The 14,968-nt window shown below is 45.3% G+C and overlaps 2 protein-coding genes across 2 annotated transcripts; one reads left to right on the top strand and one right to left on the bottom strand.

The window, feature by feature from the left end:
• Positions 1 to 2,655, top strand: klhl34 (kelch-like family member 34). Its single transcript, XM_008308320.2, has one exon. It carries the CDS (start codon positions 683 to 685, stop codon positions 2,483 to 2,485), a length of 1,803 nt encoding a protein of 600 aa, XP_008306542.1. The 5' UTR covers positions 1 to 682; the 3' UTR covers positions 2,486 to 2,655.
• A 446-nt stretch (positions 2,656 to 3,101) lies between these two features.
• On the bottom strand, positions 3,102 to 14,135 carry cnksr2a (connector enhancer of kinase suppressor of Ras 2a). Its single transcript, XM_008308319.3, has 24 exons — positions 14,044 to 14,135; positions 13,016 to 13,179; positions 12,674 to 12,876; positions 11,167 to 11,254; positions 11,007 to 11,048; positions 10,476 to 10,595; positions 10,240 to 10,299; positions 10,023 to 10,091; positions 9,729 to 9,875; positions 9,399 to 9,511; positions 9,174 to 9,325; positions 8,774 to 8,860; positions 8,074 to 8,249; positions 7,353 to 7,416; positions 6,812 to 6,987; positions 6,542 to 6,615; positions 6,363 to 6,434; positions 6,209 to 6,270; positions 6,038 to 6,138; positions 5,628 to 5,852; positions 5,368 to 5,509; positions 5,052 to 5,270; positions 4,750 to 4,937; positions 3,102 to 4,546 (listed from the first exon to the last, which is right to left on the bottom strand). The coding sequence occupies exons 1-24, from the start codon at positions 14,105 to 14,107 to the stop codon at positions 4,346 to 4,348; spliced, it is 3,009 nt and encodes a 1,002-aa protein (XP_008306541.1). The 5' UTR covers positions 14,108 to 14,135; the 3' UTR covers positions 3,102 to 4,345.
• Positions 14,136 to 14,968: the final 833 nt, after the last annotated feature.

The raw sequence follows: 14,968 nt of genomic DNA, 5'->3' as shown, positions 1-14,968 counted from the left end.
CTGTGGGCTACTGTGGGCTACCGTTCAACTCCAAACAACAACACTGAGGAGAGCGCTCTCATCGAGCCCAGTTATGATCGGTTCTATTTTTGTCCTCAGATTAGAGCCGTGGTCACTGCAGTCCAGAGTCCTGGTCCAGGTCTTCAGTCATGAGCTTATCTGTCAAATCACCACTGACACCGTTCACTGGTCCGGCCAACTCCTGGTTGGCTGATTGTTCACCCCAGTGTTGGTGTAAAGGTCAGCAGACAAAATGCTGCTCCAACAGATATGGGTTTCACAGTATACGGGGAGAGAGACTTTGGGGCGGACCACACCGAGGGGACAACATGGGGGGGGGGGCAGACCACACCGAGGGGACAGCATGGGGGGCGGACCACACTGAGGGGACAGCATGGGGGAGCGGTCATGATTGGCTGTTATTAAGCTTCCTATCAGGGTGTCGGGTTCTGACGGCAGCAGACGGGTCCTCATCCGTCCGCAGAGGATGGACGGACCAGACCACGGAGCGGTGCAGGACTCCTGTCTCATTTCTGGCGTCTATTTGACTTCAGATGTTGACCGTTTGTCCAGCAGCATCTTCTTCTCCGCCGCTGTCACCGCTCACTTCCTCTCACATTCCACTCGTCTTTTTTTAGCCCACCGTTCCTGCAGCTAAAATCTGCTCTTTTATCTCTTATGGATGGACAGCTTCTCAGTGCTCTACAGTTCCACCTACAGAACCGGACTCTTGTCCGGGTTCCAGCGTCTGCGGCTGGAGAACAGGATGTGTGATGTGGTCCTGGAGGCGGGAGGCGTCTCCTTCCCTTGTCATCGGGCCCTTTTGGCAAGTTCCAGTGAGTATTTCTGGGCGTTGTTTGGTGAGACGACAGCAGAGAGGTCGGCCGGATCGGTCAGCCTGCCGCTGCTGACAGCTGAGGGTATGGACGCCCTTCTGGACTTCCTGTACTCTGGCTGGCTCAGTGTCTCCTCCTCCAGTCTGTCTGCGGTTCTGCAGGCAGCCAGGTACCTGCAGGTGGCACCGGCAGTGGCCATTTGCGAACGGTTTATGGTCGACGGCCTAAACGCTGAGAACTGCTGCTGTTACGCTAACCTCGCCGAGCACTACACGCTGACGAATGTTCTGGAAGCTTCGCACCAAACAATATCTGCGGAGATGAAGATGTTAGTGCAGACCAACAGGGACGACCTTCTTCAGCTGAACTTCCGATCGCTGATGCAAATTCTGGACATGATGGAGATTCCAGGTGTCCAGGAGGTGGAGCTAGTGAAACTGGCTCTGGATTGGCTGGATGAAAATGGACCACTCCCACTGGTAAACTCAAATCTCCTGCTGAGTCGTTTGCGATTCGGATTGGTCAGTGCGTCTGATATCGTGAGCCTGAATCACAGAGCCCTGGCCACGCCCCTGATTAGAGGTCAGCTGACACAGGCATTGGCGTACCACACCACGGGTTCAGCTCAGCCAATCAGTCAGAGCCGTCTGTCCACGCTCAGGGCGTTTTCCAATCGTGTGCTGCTGGTAGGCGGGGCTTCCAGTGGTGAGGGCCCAGAGCGGCAGATGTTGGCGTTCGATCCCAGATGTAAGAAGTTCTGGTTCCTGAAGTCCAGACTCCCACTCAGACTCAGGGACTACAGCGTGTGCTCGGTGGGCGGTTTCCTGTTTGTGATGGGAGGACAGAAAGTGAGGGACGGAGATGAAGACGGATTGAAATCTGACACTTCACCAGCATCCAATCAGGTGTGGCGGTTCGATCCTCGTTTTGACAGCTGGCAGCAGGTGGCGTCTATGCTGGAGAGGAGGTCCAAGTTTAGTTGCTGCGTAATGGATGACATCATTTATGCCACAGGGGGGCGACACACTGGGCTGGACACCGAGGCACGCGCTTCTGTCGCATCGGTGGAGTTTTACGACCTAGCCATAGGAGCCTGGAGGAGGGGCGCCTCCATGCCCCGCCCTCTGTACGGCCACGCCTCCGCTGTACTGAACGACTGCATCTACGTGTCAGGAGGTCGAAGCGCACACACACCCACCGTTAACGCCGGCAACTACAACAGTAACCAGGACGGACCTAGAGAGGGCAGCAAAGAGGTTTTCTGCTGGAAACTTCAATCCAGAGTTTGGGAAAAACGAACGTCCATGTCCATCGGACGGTTCAGCCACCGTTTGGCGACCGCTCACGGATACATCTACGCTCTGTTGGGAATGTACGAACCTTTCTGTGACATAGAGCGCTACGACCCACAGGCGGACCAGTGGACACGCCTCCGACCGGTTCCCATTGGCTCTTTCAACTACGGCATGGTCTCACTGCCATCTGGGAAACTGCTGCTGTTTGGAGGAAGACGGTGGAGTGACGGACAGGAAGTGATCCTGAAGAGTGTTCTGGAATATGACACAATGAAAGACTGCTGGAAAGAAGTCTGTGAACTGCCTAGACCTCTGATGGGCACTGAGTGCTCTTTACTGCCCCTGATGGACTGATGTGATCACTGTTCAGATGAATGACATTGGATCTGATTTTGTTTGAGTGTTGATGTGACTGGATTCACTCTCCATGTTTGTTGTTTATGGTTGGACAAAGTATTAGCTTAGAGCTAAGAATGGAGAGGAATAGAGTTAAATGTCTGGGTGTGTGTCTGTATTAATATTAATTTAATCCTTACTTTTTTTATTCAAAAATGTCTGTATTAATATTAATTTAATCCTTGCTTTTTGTATTAAAAAAAAACTCAATGTTAATTACCTGAGGTGAAATTAAATTCTTAGTCACTGTTTCATTAGCTGCTGTTACGATTTCGTTTACAACAAAAACGATCAGACATCGAACTAAGAAAAGACTGTGCGTGGACGCCATGTTTTCAGAGGTTATAAACAGTACATGCCACGTTAGCAGCGTTTTAACTGTGCGCTAGCAGCTAGGCTAGTCAGTGGCGTAATAGCAGTGCTAATAGGTTAATATGTAGTGGAATGTTAGTAACACTAGTACACAGCATATCAGATGTAGGTTGACAGTGCTACCAGGAGATGGCAGTACTGCACCTCACACACACACAGAGAGAGAGAGAGAGAGAGAGAGAAAGAGAGGAGACGGAACACCTCCACCTGAAGCAGACTTTATTGATCCACAAAGGCAGAAAAATCACAAAAGTACTTGAGAAAAGAGAGAGAAATTAGAGCTTTGACAATAAACAATCAATAATTGGTAATAAATATATCGGTGTGTTGTCAGAAAGAGAGGAGATCACTCAAGACGTGGATGGTTCCTCTTCAGTCTACAGAGAAATATCTAAAGATATACATATATATATATATAGATATATATATAGATCCACAGGTGGCAGCCGTTCAAACCAAGTGTAGTAATGATAATATTAATAAATTCAATGATAATAATAATAGTAATAATGCGTTGCCTTTGTTTTTGTGCTTATTGTCACTTTAGTGCAGCATCTCAGTGTTGATTTAAAAGCAGCACAAAAATAAATACATTCGTATATATATGAGATTTATTAGATCTATAATAAAAATTCTACACAAACACTTTTTTAATTTATATATTCTCTACATTAAATCCGGGACAGAGAGAAGCTGGAATGTCAACCCTGGAAAATCCTTGACCCTGCAGTTTTCTGGTTATTTTTAGGTCTCGTTCGTGTCACTTCTACAGTTGTTTTTTTTTTTTTTTAACTTGTGGTTGTCATGGCGACTGTATTGCAGTACAGGTGTGAGCAGACGAAGATGCTCATTAGAGAGATTTAAACTGAAAACTGGAGAAGAGTGAAAAGAATCAGGATCTTGACTAAGTTAAACTCTGAAGTTCAGATGACCAACAGTAGGGGGAGCCATGAACATCCAGTCCATTTGTTTAAATTAAACAGAGTGGGATCACGCAGCTCTGAGTGAGGAACCTTGACGTCTGTTCTCCGACCTTCTGTCTTCAGTTCAAAGTTATCAAGGAGACGATTTGTGTAAGAAAATCTTAACAACTCTTAACGAACATCGCGCAGGTCGACTCAACGCCCCGCAGAGGTTCAGTCCTAAGGACAACATGGACCATGCTCTAACCATGTTGGTTCTGCAATGCAACAAGGACGACGTACAAGGCTGTGGATGAGGCTCAAGCCGTGGGACACTGTGATCTGCACTGTATCAAGGACAGTTCTACTGGTTCCTATGGTCGAGGGCAGAACTCGTCCGTCTCAGACTCAGCAGCAGAAGATCGACCAATCAGGCGGGTCGACTGACGTAAGGACAAACACATCAGACCAAGTCCACCGCTGACTGACCTCCACCACCGCCGTCCTCGTCCAATAGGACGGCCGTGTGTTTGTGCGCGACACATCAAACGTGAGTCTCGATGTAAGAGTGTGTGTGAGACAGCGACGCCATCGGTACCGGACCAGGTTCTGGTTCAGCGCCGGAGTCCTGAGCCTCCTGAGAGAACAAATCCTGATAGGCTTGTTTCCACACTCGGAACTCTGCCGACGACATCTGAGGCGTGGCCAACAACCTGTCAATCATGGCCAGTTCTCCCTCCCTGTCCTATACAAGGGGCAGAAGCAAGGTTTGGGGGCGGGGCATGGAGGCTCACTTCAGATTTTGTTTTTTGTTTTTTTCAGAACCACAGAGACACGGACCAGGATTAAGACACAAACCAGGAGGAGGACAAAGACAAGGCTACAGCTGGGACCGTAGGCTGGAAGATTTGTGTGTGTGTGTGTGTGTGTGTGTGTGTGTGCGCTCACCTTCAGTGTCGACGTCAGAATCCTAAGTCGGTGCAGTCTGTCATTGAGGTCAGGGTCCGCAGCTTGTTTAAGGAACATCTGCCTGAACTCTGAATGACCTTTGACCTTGGCCCCACAGCCTAAGGGCCAGACTCCGCCCTGCTCACAGGCTCGAAGCATGTCGCCGATGGACGCACCTTCACCGTCAGCTGGAAGAAAGGGACTTTTGAAACGCAACGCCTTGTGTTCACATGCTGGAGCTGCAGCACACACACACACACACACATACACACACATGGGTCTCTGACCAAGAGTGACCGTACCGTTGCGTGCCAGCAGTGAGTGCAAATCCCCATCTCTCGGCAGGGTGAGGCTGCGGGGTTTCCCGCCCTGCGTTGCCATGGGAATCGACCTCTGCATTCCAAAAGGCAACTGGACGTTCCTCTGAGCGGGAAGTGTGTAAACAGCTCCAGTAAACATAGCTCCGCCTCCTGTTGTTAGAGCGCCATCTGCTGGCTCAGGCTCAGCGAAGACAGCATCATCTGTGAGCGACAGAAACCGAAACGTAGCTTCGGGAATCAAACCACCGTCACCTGTCAAGTTTACTGCACAACTGGTTCTGTTGAAGAACGTCGGTACCTAAGGGTCCAGTTTGTAAAAAGTGCAGCCCGGCCTCAGTGAGCGGCGTCTCAATCAGGTCCTGCCAAGAACGTCTCTGAGAAGAAGAAGACCGACCCAGAGACCCAGTCTCACTGCTGCCACCCGCTGGGCTGGAACGGTACTGTGGAAAGAAAACAAGTTCAAGACAAAAATATCAAAACCAATAATGACAATCAAAAAAAAAGATAAAAAATTAACGATGTTTAAAATTTCCTGTTTTCAAAGTTTTTCACACAAACCTCCGCAGCTTCACCTCTGAACTGAACATCGCTGCTGCTGCTTCCACCTGCTTTTCTCCCACTGTGAGTGGTGCCTACTCCTGGTGGAGCAGGCTGGTACTGCGGGTCAGCTGCCGTCAGAAGTGGATCACTACACAGGAAGTCCTCCTGAGACGATCGAGAACGAGACGTCCCAGTGGACGACAAACGAGTGGTCCGTCCTTCCAGGAGTGTGTTGACCTGATGCTGGGAGTAAAAAAAAACACACACCAGGTAAAAACAGTGATGAAACCTGTAGAGAAAATGTTTAGTGCCTGATCTTCACAGACAAAAGACTGCAGTTTTCATTTATTTTTAGGCTAAAATGCCGTATATGTCTGTGTGTATGTCTATGTCTGTGTGTGTGTGTGTGTGTGTGTGTGCTGACTCACTGATGGAGGTTGTGTGTAGGAGTCATACGGAGGCGGAGGACTGCCCTGCTTTGGGCTGGAGCTGGTCGTTTCTTCTTCATGTTCACTTTCGCTCCAGTAATCTGCACAAACACACATTATAGGTCATGTGTTCTGATCAGAACACAGAGAAGTGAGGAGGTGAACCCTCACCCTGGTCCTGTCGCCTCCTGTCAGAAAATCCCACGGCTGCCGTGTTCAGACGACTCAACCATCTGACAGAAAAGGTCACATGTTCGATAACTTCAAAAATAAAAAATAAAAAAAACATCAAAATACAGCCAAAATGTTTTCTGAATATTTGTACCTGTTCATGTCATCAACTCTGTCTGCTGCGAAGTAGAAACTCTTTATCTTTGGATGACAGGCTTTGAAAGCACTGGAGGATCATGGGAAAACAGGAGGGAGGTGATTATTTACACATACTTTGACATCACTTATTATAAACATTTTTTCTTCCTTTTTTTGCACCGATGATCTACTTACTATTTTTTCCTACATTCACTGGCCCGGTCGATTTTAAACTCTGGAAGACTGACAAATCCTTCAGCTTTTTCATCCTGGACACAGAGATAAACACCATTATTCACATATATCTATTTTTAGTTATAGATAGATTGATAGTAAGATGGTGAGACCAGTGTCTGGTTTAACTAATTGAAAAGCCAACCTTCAACGAGTTTACCGTGGGCTGAAACATAAGAAACGTGTGCGTTTGACCGCGGCGGCCATGTTGGTCCAGGAGGTGGCACTCACCTCCTCATTGATGTACCAGTAGAGGCAGTTATCCTTCAGGACAAACCAGTACTTCTTCCACTTCTGACAGAAGTAGCCTTTAGCGTCCCTCTTCCTCCAGAGCCAACCTTCACAGTCGCCCCCGCCCAGAGCCTTACAGGAGACCCGCCTCCGACTCAGCGAGGCCAGCGCCCGTCCTGAAACAACAACAAGTCTTTGAGACTTCCTGGAGGAGGTCTGAACATCCTAACAGCTGCTCACAGCAAAGAATACACCAGAAAAACAATAATTACATTTAACTGAGAAGTGAGTTTATCACTAAATGTTCAGTTTGGGCAAAGAGGGTAAAAAAAAAGTCAGATTAATTCATTAATTATTCATTAATAACAAAAAAGAAATAGCTATAAACTCAGGCATTCTTACATCATTTTTATTTTACTTTTCACAGTAAAAATAAATAATAATAATATAATAATTCATGTTTTGATCACAGCACCCCCCTCCTCCTCCGTCCATGCACCTTCAGCTGCTCCCTCAGACATTAAAAAAACTTCCTGCTCACCTTTGTTCTTCTTCCTGCTCTTCTGCTGCGAGGACGATGATGACGAGGACGACGGCTGGAACGTCTGAGAGAAAAAACAGGGACGAGAGAGAAAACTGTCAGTAGTCATCAGCAGAAAAGAATTATGGGAAATGAGCTGAGAGCTCAGTGAGGTGAGCAGCTGGAACGTCACAGCTCTGTGTCTCAGGTGACCTTCTCCAGAGAATAGAAATCCTTGCCTTTATTGAACTGACTGACACTAGTGTGATGTCACACTCTCTCTGCTGTGATGTCACAGCGTGACATTTAAGAATCTGGCCTTCAGTCAATCACAGCCTTCATGCACCACCACAGTGGACCAGGCTCCACCTAATCCTACAGTGACACCATCTGGCATAACAGCAGCGCAAATAGACACACGTTGCTGAAGTCAGGAAATATTATGTTACACATACATTTATCACAGTGATGGTTTGATCCACACAGTTGACACAGACCATAACTTTGGTCAGTATTAATAATATTTCGTTTCACATATAAAAAAAATACATCATAATATATCAACCTGTGTGACATAATATCATAACATAAAGTAGGAAAAATCCAATGGAAAAAAATTAAATTCCTGTTTTTGAAAGTGTGACATCATCATCATCTTGTTGTAGTAATATTATCATAATATCCCTGACCATGACCTCACACTGTGACGGTCCATCTGTGTCGTGGTCAGAAAGTGAATCACCTGATAAACGGAGGCCGTTTCCCTGTGTGGGGAGTCCCTCTGATTGGTCTGCATCATGTAATGGGAGGGGCTCTGACTGTGGTGGCTCCGCCTCTTGGCTCTTTTGGCGGTTTCTTTGGAGCGTTTACCTGGACGAGCCGTGTGGGAGGAGTAATCTTCAGATCCGGCCCTGTGATCTGTGCCAATGGTTAAACACAAACGTTTTAAACATTTAAATGTTTTAATGTATTCATACACATGATTAAAAACAGATGAAAATACAGCTGTTCGAAAAATTCGCAGACATCAGATTCCCACGCACTAAACACCGTGTCCTGGTTTCATGCAGAACACTGTGAATCCTCTCAGGTCTTTTTTTTTTTTGCCCAACTTTGTGTCTGAACAAATCCAGGTTTTCCTCCACCTCCACGTTCTCTCAATCCTGCCCTCCTCTGGTTGCTAGGCAGCAGCTGGAGGAGAGGAGCTGCTGTCAGCATTGTCATGGAAACTGGGTGAGTGATTCAGGTGGAGTAGGCAGAAGTTTGTTCTGGTTTTTTTTTCCAGATATTTATTTCCAATTCTTTCCCCTCTGTTTATTCATTTATATATTTCCATCATTTTTCATGTTCGACCATGAAGTTGTTGAATGAAGGACCAACACCAGAACTGAACCATCAATTAAGAAAAAAACAGGTCAACAAAAAAAAGAAACAGCACTCACCGCGTCCATGTCTTCTGGGTTTAGTCTGATCCTCGTAATCACCAGCCCAGTTACACTCCACAGGCATGGAGATGGGCCTGAGCCTGCCTACACACACACACACACACACACACACACACTGTTACAGTAGATACATCTATTCACTGTTTTCTCAATTCAGTTTGTGCATTTTTTGAACATTTTCGAGAAACTGACTAAATAAAAAAACTACAGTGATTTCTTTTTAAATCTGGGAACCAAACCCTTGACTCTTTTTGTAATGTTACACTGCTTTTAAGTGAAGGTTTCTCCCACAATTCATCATCATCATCTTCTCCATCCTCATCATGAGATGCAACCATGTACTTAATTGCTGGACAGATCAGGAACTCTAATATATTATTATTATTATCGTTCTTACCATAGGTGGCTGTGTACCCCAGATCCTCCTCTTCCGCCGGTTGTGGATCCTGGTCCAGGAAAGAGTTTGGGGAATCAGAGCGATTCTTAGTGATGCTCATGTTACCGTGGTTACGCAACATTTTGTTTTCCGATGAGGCTCCAGTTTCGCCTCTGTCAAAGGTAGAAGTCAGTAAAAAAAAAAGAAAAATACATAAAATAAAAACTCGAGCTGAAGATCTGGTACCTGGGTGTGTACGGGTCCATGGGTGGAGGAGGGATGTACAGGTCTGGGAGGGCAGAGGTCTTAGTGGGCGTGTCAGTGGGCGTGGCTGAGCTGCTGCCTGGACTTTTGGTTGGCTGCAGAGACACAGTGTGAGAGGTTTTGTGAGGGACATTGATGTCCACCACTGGAGGCACTGTCTGTTCATTTTTCTTGTGTTTATAAAGTCAACCTATCACTGTTTTAACAGCGGTTTTCTTTGGGTCACCTCGGTTAAAACTGGGGCTTATGAAGGCTGATGTGGGCCACAGCAATGTTGGAATTGAGCCTAAAACTAGGAGCCCAGGTGCTAACCTGCAGAGCCAGAGGTTTCCAGCGCAGGTTCTTCAGCAGTGCAGGAGCAGAGCTCAGTGTGCTCTGAGGTCGTTTCTTCAGAGTCAGAGACACGACGCCTTTATCTGCCCGCAGAGAGCCCACCAGGTTACGAAGCTGCCAGCCCACCTACAGGGAGAACCAGGACGTGGGTTGGAAATAGAAAAAAAAAACCCATAATGTTGGCGTTATTTACAAATGTGCCTGCAGTGCCACCTGCTGGTAGGGAGAACTCTTAGCACAGTGAAAAGAGTGTAAAAATGTAGACAAACTGACCACTGTCTGATGATTGACCTGAATGACTTCATCTCCAGCGTGGATCTTCTTACAGCGATCAGCCGGAGACTGAGGAGAGACAGGAAGAAGGAGGTGATTAACACATCAGAACAAACTGTGACGTAACGGAGCCCCCGGTTCTTTTTTATTTCTGACGTGGCTTCATGAAGCTGGAGGAAGTCATCGGCTGCCCACAAATGTAAAGAGAGTTCCTCACCCCCTCTGTGGTTCCTGTGATCACGTGAAGACCGTCGTAGGTCGACTTGATATACATTCCCTGGCGAACAGAAAAAGAAAGATTTAAAAAAAAACAACGTTGTTGCCCTGGAGTGTGAAGACTCGTCCAGCTCCGTCTGACGTCCACACGAGCTTCCACTGAATACAGTTGTGTTGGTTGATGTTGTGTTAAACAATCATTAAACTACCACACAAGAATCAAGCGGCTGTGGTTACCAGGCCTTCGGACGGTTTGACGTTGGTCAGGTGGACCAGTTCTAGATGGGCCGACTGTGAAACCAGAGGATCTGAAGAGACACACACGATGTGTTCACAAACCTCCGACAGAGTTTTACACTGAAAAATAACAACAAGAAAAATAATAAACTGAGTTGTTCAATGGAAATTACTTTGGTTTATATATTAAAAAAACAATAAAAAACAATGTTGTTAAAAGATAGTTCTCTGTTCAGGATAATAAAAAATCTGTTGTAATATAATCTGAGACATAAAATCAATTTCTATTGGTTTTTGTTTACATTTTTGTAAACATTTTTCTGGCGACCCCTACCGACAAGGATTGTTCTTTTCTTTTATCACTGATAATGATGCTAATCCTCACTTAGATATTAGTAATAGCATTGAGACTTTTTTTTTTAAATCAACAACCAAAAATGTTTTTTAATTTGATAATAAAACAGTTTCTGCCTCGGTGTGATTAGCTAAGGAACGTGTGTGAGGAATGTTCCAGAGTGTTCCAGGACTCACCACGTGAAGGATTTTGTTCTCGGTCTCAAACACAGTACACTCCTGAGGGACAGGAACAGGTTAACTTAGAGACAGAGTCGAACGTTCTGTTTCATTTACAAACAGTCGCACACACGTACAACCCCATCCCCCCCTTCCTCGCCCCCTCATACCAACACACCTGCTGGACGATAGTGGTGAGCTCCAGGCAGAGCTGAATGACATTGTTTCTGGTGACGGAATAGTCTGACACTGCCGCGAATGGAGACCTGAGAAAATAAAAAATATATAAAAAACAACAAATAACGAGTCACTGTGCGAAGCCACGTTACATTGACACAAAGATGATTTGGGGCCGTTCACACTTTCAATACTTTGAATTTCTATTATTGACATTATCGTCGATTTCCTGCCTACCTGCTACTGTTTACCTCTCGCGAGAATCAGTACAGGCGGGGGGCGGGACTTAGTCTAAGCACACAATTTGGCCAATGACCTGCGAGGAAATCCTCGGATCGTACCAATTATGGAAAGAGAGAACGAAAGAAACAATGGCGAGACCGCGAGTGTATAGTATTAGCGTCTGTCCATATTTAAGTGAAACGAAATCTTATTATTATTACCTTTGCTTTGATTTATTATTTCTGTTTGCTTTTATAATGGTGTGAGGGGAAAAAAGCAGTTTGTACTCAACGTTTTATTTTTTACATAGTAATAGCTTTAAGCTAATCGGGGCTAATTCACGAACGTACGTCCCTTTAGCTAAAGAAGCCAACGTTCGATTGTTCTTTTACATGTTTGTTTCAAATGCTGAACCACATTAAGTGTTACATTTTGTAACAAAATATCTTAAATAAAGGCCATATGAATCACAGTGTTTAAAGAACTGCTAAATACGGCTAACAAACAGTGGAAGTCTCCAAGTGAGATTAAATGAACGGCCTTTAGAGCTCGTATTAGAGAAAGAAGTGAATCTTTGAAAAAGGGCAAATAACCACCGGGCTAAGTCAACAATGTGACTCACAAGGACAAGAAGGTTCTTGTGGGGTTTTTTTAAATCAGAATCACAAATACTAAACTGAGCCCTAGGCGGGAAATAGATGGTGTTGCAGTTGCCCATGAGAGAGCAATAGAATATAATAAAATATAGTAAAAGAAGTAAAATATACAAAGAATAATGTTGATCATAATTCATTATAATTTGATATAATCATAATTATTATTTCTACGATCTCTGGATTTGAGTCTAAACAGAGAAGACTGTGTATTTATGTAAAAAAAAGAAAAGAAAAAAAAGGTCGATAGACTGTGTGTGTGTGATGTAGGTCATCAGTATTGAGGTCATCTTCTATTTATAAGCAGACTATTTCAACCCAAATCAAGATCTGGGTCCAACCCTTAAAGTGAGCAAAGAAAAAAAACCTGTGGTTTGGAAGAAAAAAAAACTTCAGAGACAAAACAAAGTCATTACTTGGAAAAACCCTGACTCACTGTCCTGATTTGGTTTTCCTGATTTATTAATGTCCGTTTACTAATTCAGTACTCAACAAATCACATTCATTCATTCTTTCATTTGTGTTAACGTAGATCCAGTCCATTAGTAAACCAGTCCTGTACATTCACACCCACATTCACACTCATATTCACACCTGTGGTCAGTTCACAGTCAAACACGTTAATCGTGTTACCTGTCCAACCAGGCCAGCAAACTCTTGGCTGCAGTGATGAGGTCGACCACTGACGTAAGCAGGTCGTTGGGCAAGCGTCGTGAGTTCCTGCTCTCTGATTGGCTGCTTCGGCGGCGGCCAGAGATGAAGTTCTGCAGGTTTTTTGCCGAAGCTCCGAGTTTGTGAGCGAGAGTTCGTACACTCTCAGTCTCCAGGCCTGAGTTCTGGTGAACACACACACAAAAAAGACAAAAGTATTTATTCAATTTCTAACAATAATGACAGACTGTTCTCCACTCCATCCTCCGAGACTAAAAATAAGAAAAAATAAAGCTTATGAGACGACGAGGACCAGAGACTGACCAGAGCACACAGCAGGTCCACGGCCTCCAGAATCAGTTCCTGGTGACCGATTCGTGAAACTCCCAGTTCCTCCAGCTCAGCGTGACTGATCCTGAGCAGACGTTCTCCACACACACCTCCACGCTCAAACACACTCACATACTGCTGCAGGCAGTCATCCAGACCTGCAGAAGACACACAGCGAGGAGTGAGGTTACACAACCACCGGTGCACCGCGTCTCAGCAGAAGGCCAAAAACACACAGCCTTCCTCCGTGCCGTCACCGTGTTACCGGTTCGTCCTGCAGCTCATTTTCACTTCATCTGTGACCAGACAGAAACCTGACGCCACAGGGTGTCTGTTCAAAAGTCACATGGTGGTTTATGGGAATTTGGTTTTTGGTTCCTGATTCTGCTCTGAGACGCTCTGACAGCTGCAGAGATTGTACTGGTCACGAATAAAACACACACACACACACACACACACACACGTTCATCAGTTAAAGGTGTTTCATTATTGCTTTTATCAAAACAAATGTTTGTTCCATTTTTAATATTTTTTAACTTGCTCAACTGTCTAATAAAAAGTGATAATAATATTAATAATAATATTAATAATTGATCCAGTTCAGTTGAACTCTTTTCATCATTGTTGTTGTTACTTTAATTGTTTTCACTTCAGACTCAGTCACGATGTGAACTTTTACTTTGACATTATTACATATACAGTATAAACATACATACATATATTTATATATATATTTGTATATATGTATTTGTATCTTTTTGTTCATCACTTTCGATTGAAACAAAGGTACTTTGGTGCCGTCAGTTTGGGTGTGTGTGTGTGTGTGTCCAAACGTGCAGTGATGCACCAACATGTTGATGAAGAAGACTGTGATTCATCACTGACTCACTTTAAACTCCCACAGAAAGAACAGCGGGCGATGCACACACACACACCCCCACCACACACACACAGACAGACATGGAACACACAGACTCACCCCATCTGTGTCAGTGACTTTGTGTGTGTGTGTGTGTGTGTACCTCTCATCCAGTCCACCACCTGCCTCCTGCTCCATTTACTGACTGGTTCCATCAGCAGCGCCATCACAAACTTCAGCGTCGTCTCCTCCTCAGTCCCCACCAGTGACTTTGTCCTCCTCCTGCTGCTCCTGCTGCTCCTCCTCCTCCTCCTGCTGCTCCTCCTCGACCGTGGCTCCTGGTGCAGCCTGGTCACAGACAGGGACCGATCTGGATCAGCAGAATCCGCTCCATCCTGCTGCTGTATGTGGACACCAGTCTTTTTCTCTGCTTCTTAAAAGTGCGACAGACAAATCCAAGCATGAGTGTGTGTGTGTGTGCGTGAGAGAGAGGGAGAGAGAGAGAGAGAGAGTGAGTGATAGAGAGAGGAACGTGGAGGTGTGTGTATGTGTTTGTGCGCCTGCGCTCCCCGTCATTAGCGTTTCTGACAGCAGCACACTTTAAAGGAGTAACCTCTTTACACCCACGCCCCCACCCTCTCTCTCTTTCTCACCCCTCCACTCTCTCTTTGTCTCTCTCTCTCTCTCTCTCTCTTTCACAGTCACGCACACAAACACACAAAATTCCAGAATTCCCCTCACAGGTGGATGGATGCTGGTTGGAGGTTTAAATCCCGACTCACTCTGGTCCAGGTCTGTTTCGGTTTCTTTTCCAAATGCTACCCCTGCTGGCCAGAGATGGAATTGTTCCACAGTCCTTCATGAAGATGAGATAAAAGATGAGATAATATTTTCATCTTGACGTTAAATAATAAAAATATTATTATCGTTCGTTAAATATCGATGAGGTTTATCAGGTAAGAATTAAATATAGGAATTTAAGAGCAAGGTAAAAAACAGCTGCTTGGTCTTGAAGTGAACCTGAGGAACAGATTTAGTTTGTTATCAAAATATTTCTCAAAGAGGAAGTGAAAAAACAACTGAAAGAA

This window comes from Cynoglossus semilaevis, chromosome 3 (assembly GCF_000523025.1).
Source record: "Cynoglossus semilaevis isolate Cse_v1.0 chromosome 3, Cse_v1.0, whole genome shotgun sequence".
NCBI classification, from domain to species: domain Eukaryota; kingdom Metazoa; phylum Chordata; class Actinopteri; order Pleuronectiformes; family Cynoglossidae; genus Cynoglossus; species Cynoglossus semilaevis.
This window is presented reverse-complemented; position numbering and strand designations above follow the sequence as displayed.

What these genes read in the sequence shown, in the direction of transcription:
- cnksr2a (XM_008308319.3), bottom strand. Translation starts at nt 14,107, where the DNA reads ATGGCGCTGCTGATGGAACCAGTCAGTAAATGGAGCAGGAGGCAGGTG. An exon ending in TCACCACTATCGTCCAGCAG is followed by an intron (nt 11,049 to 11,166) that starts GTGTGTTGGTAT and finishes CCTGTCCCTCAG; the next exon opens with GAGTGTACTGTGTTTGAGAC. An exon ending in AAACGGCCTCCGTTTATCAG is followed by an intron (nt 7,417 to 8,073) that starts GTGATTCACTTT and finishes TTTTTCTCTCAG; the next exon opens with ACGTTCCAGCCGTCGTCCTC.
- klhl34 (XM_008308320.2), top strand. Translation starts at nt 683, where the DNA reads ATGGACAGCTTCTCAGTGCTCTACAGTTCCACCTACAGAACCGGACTC.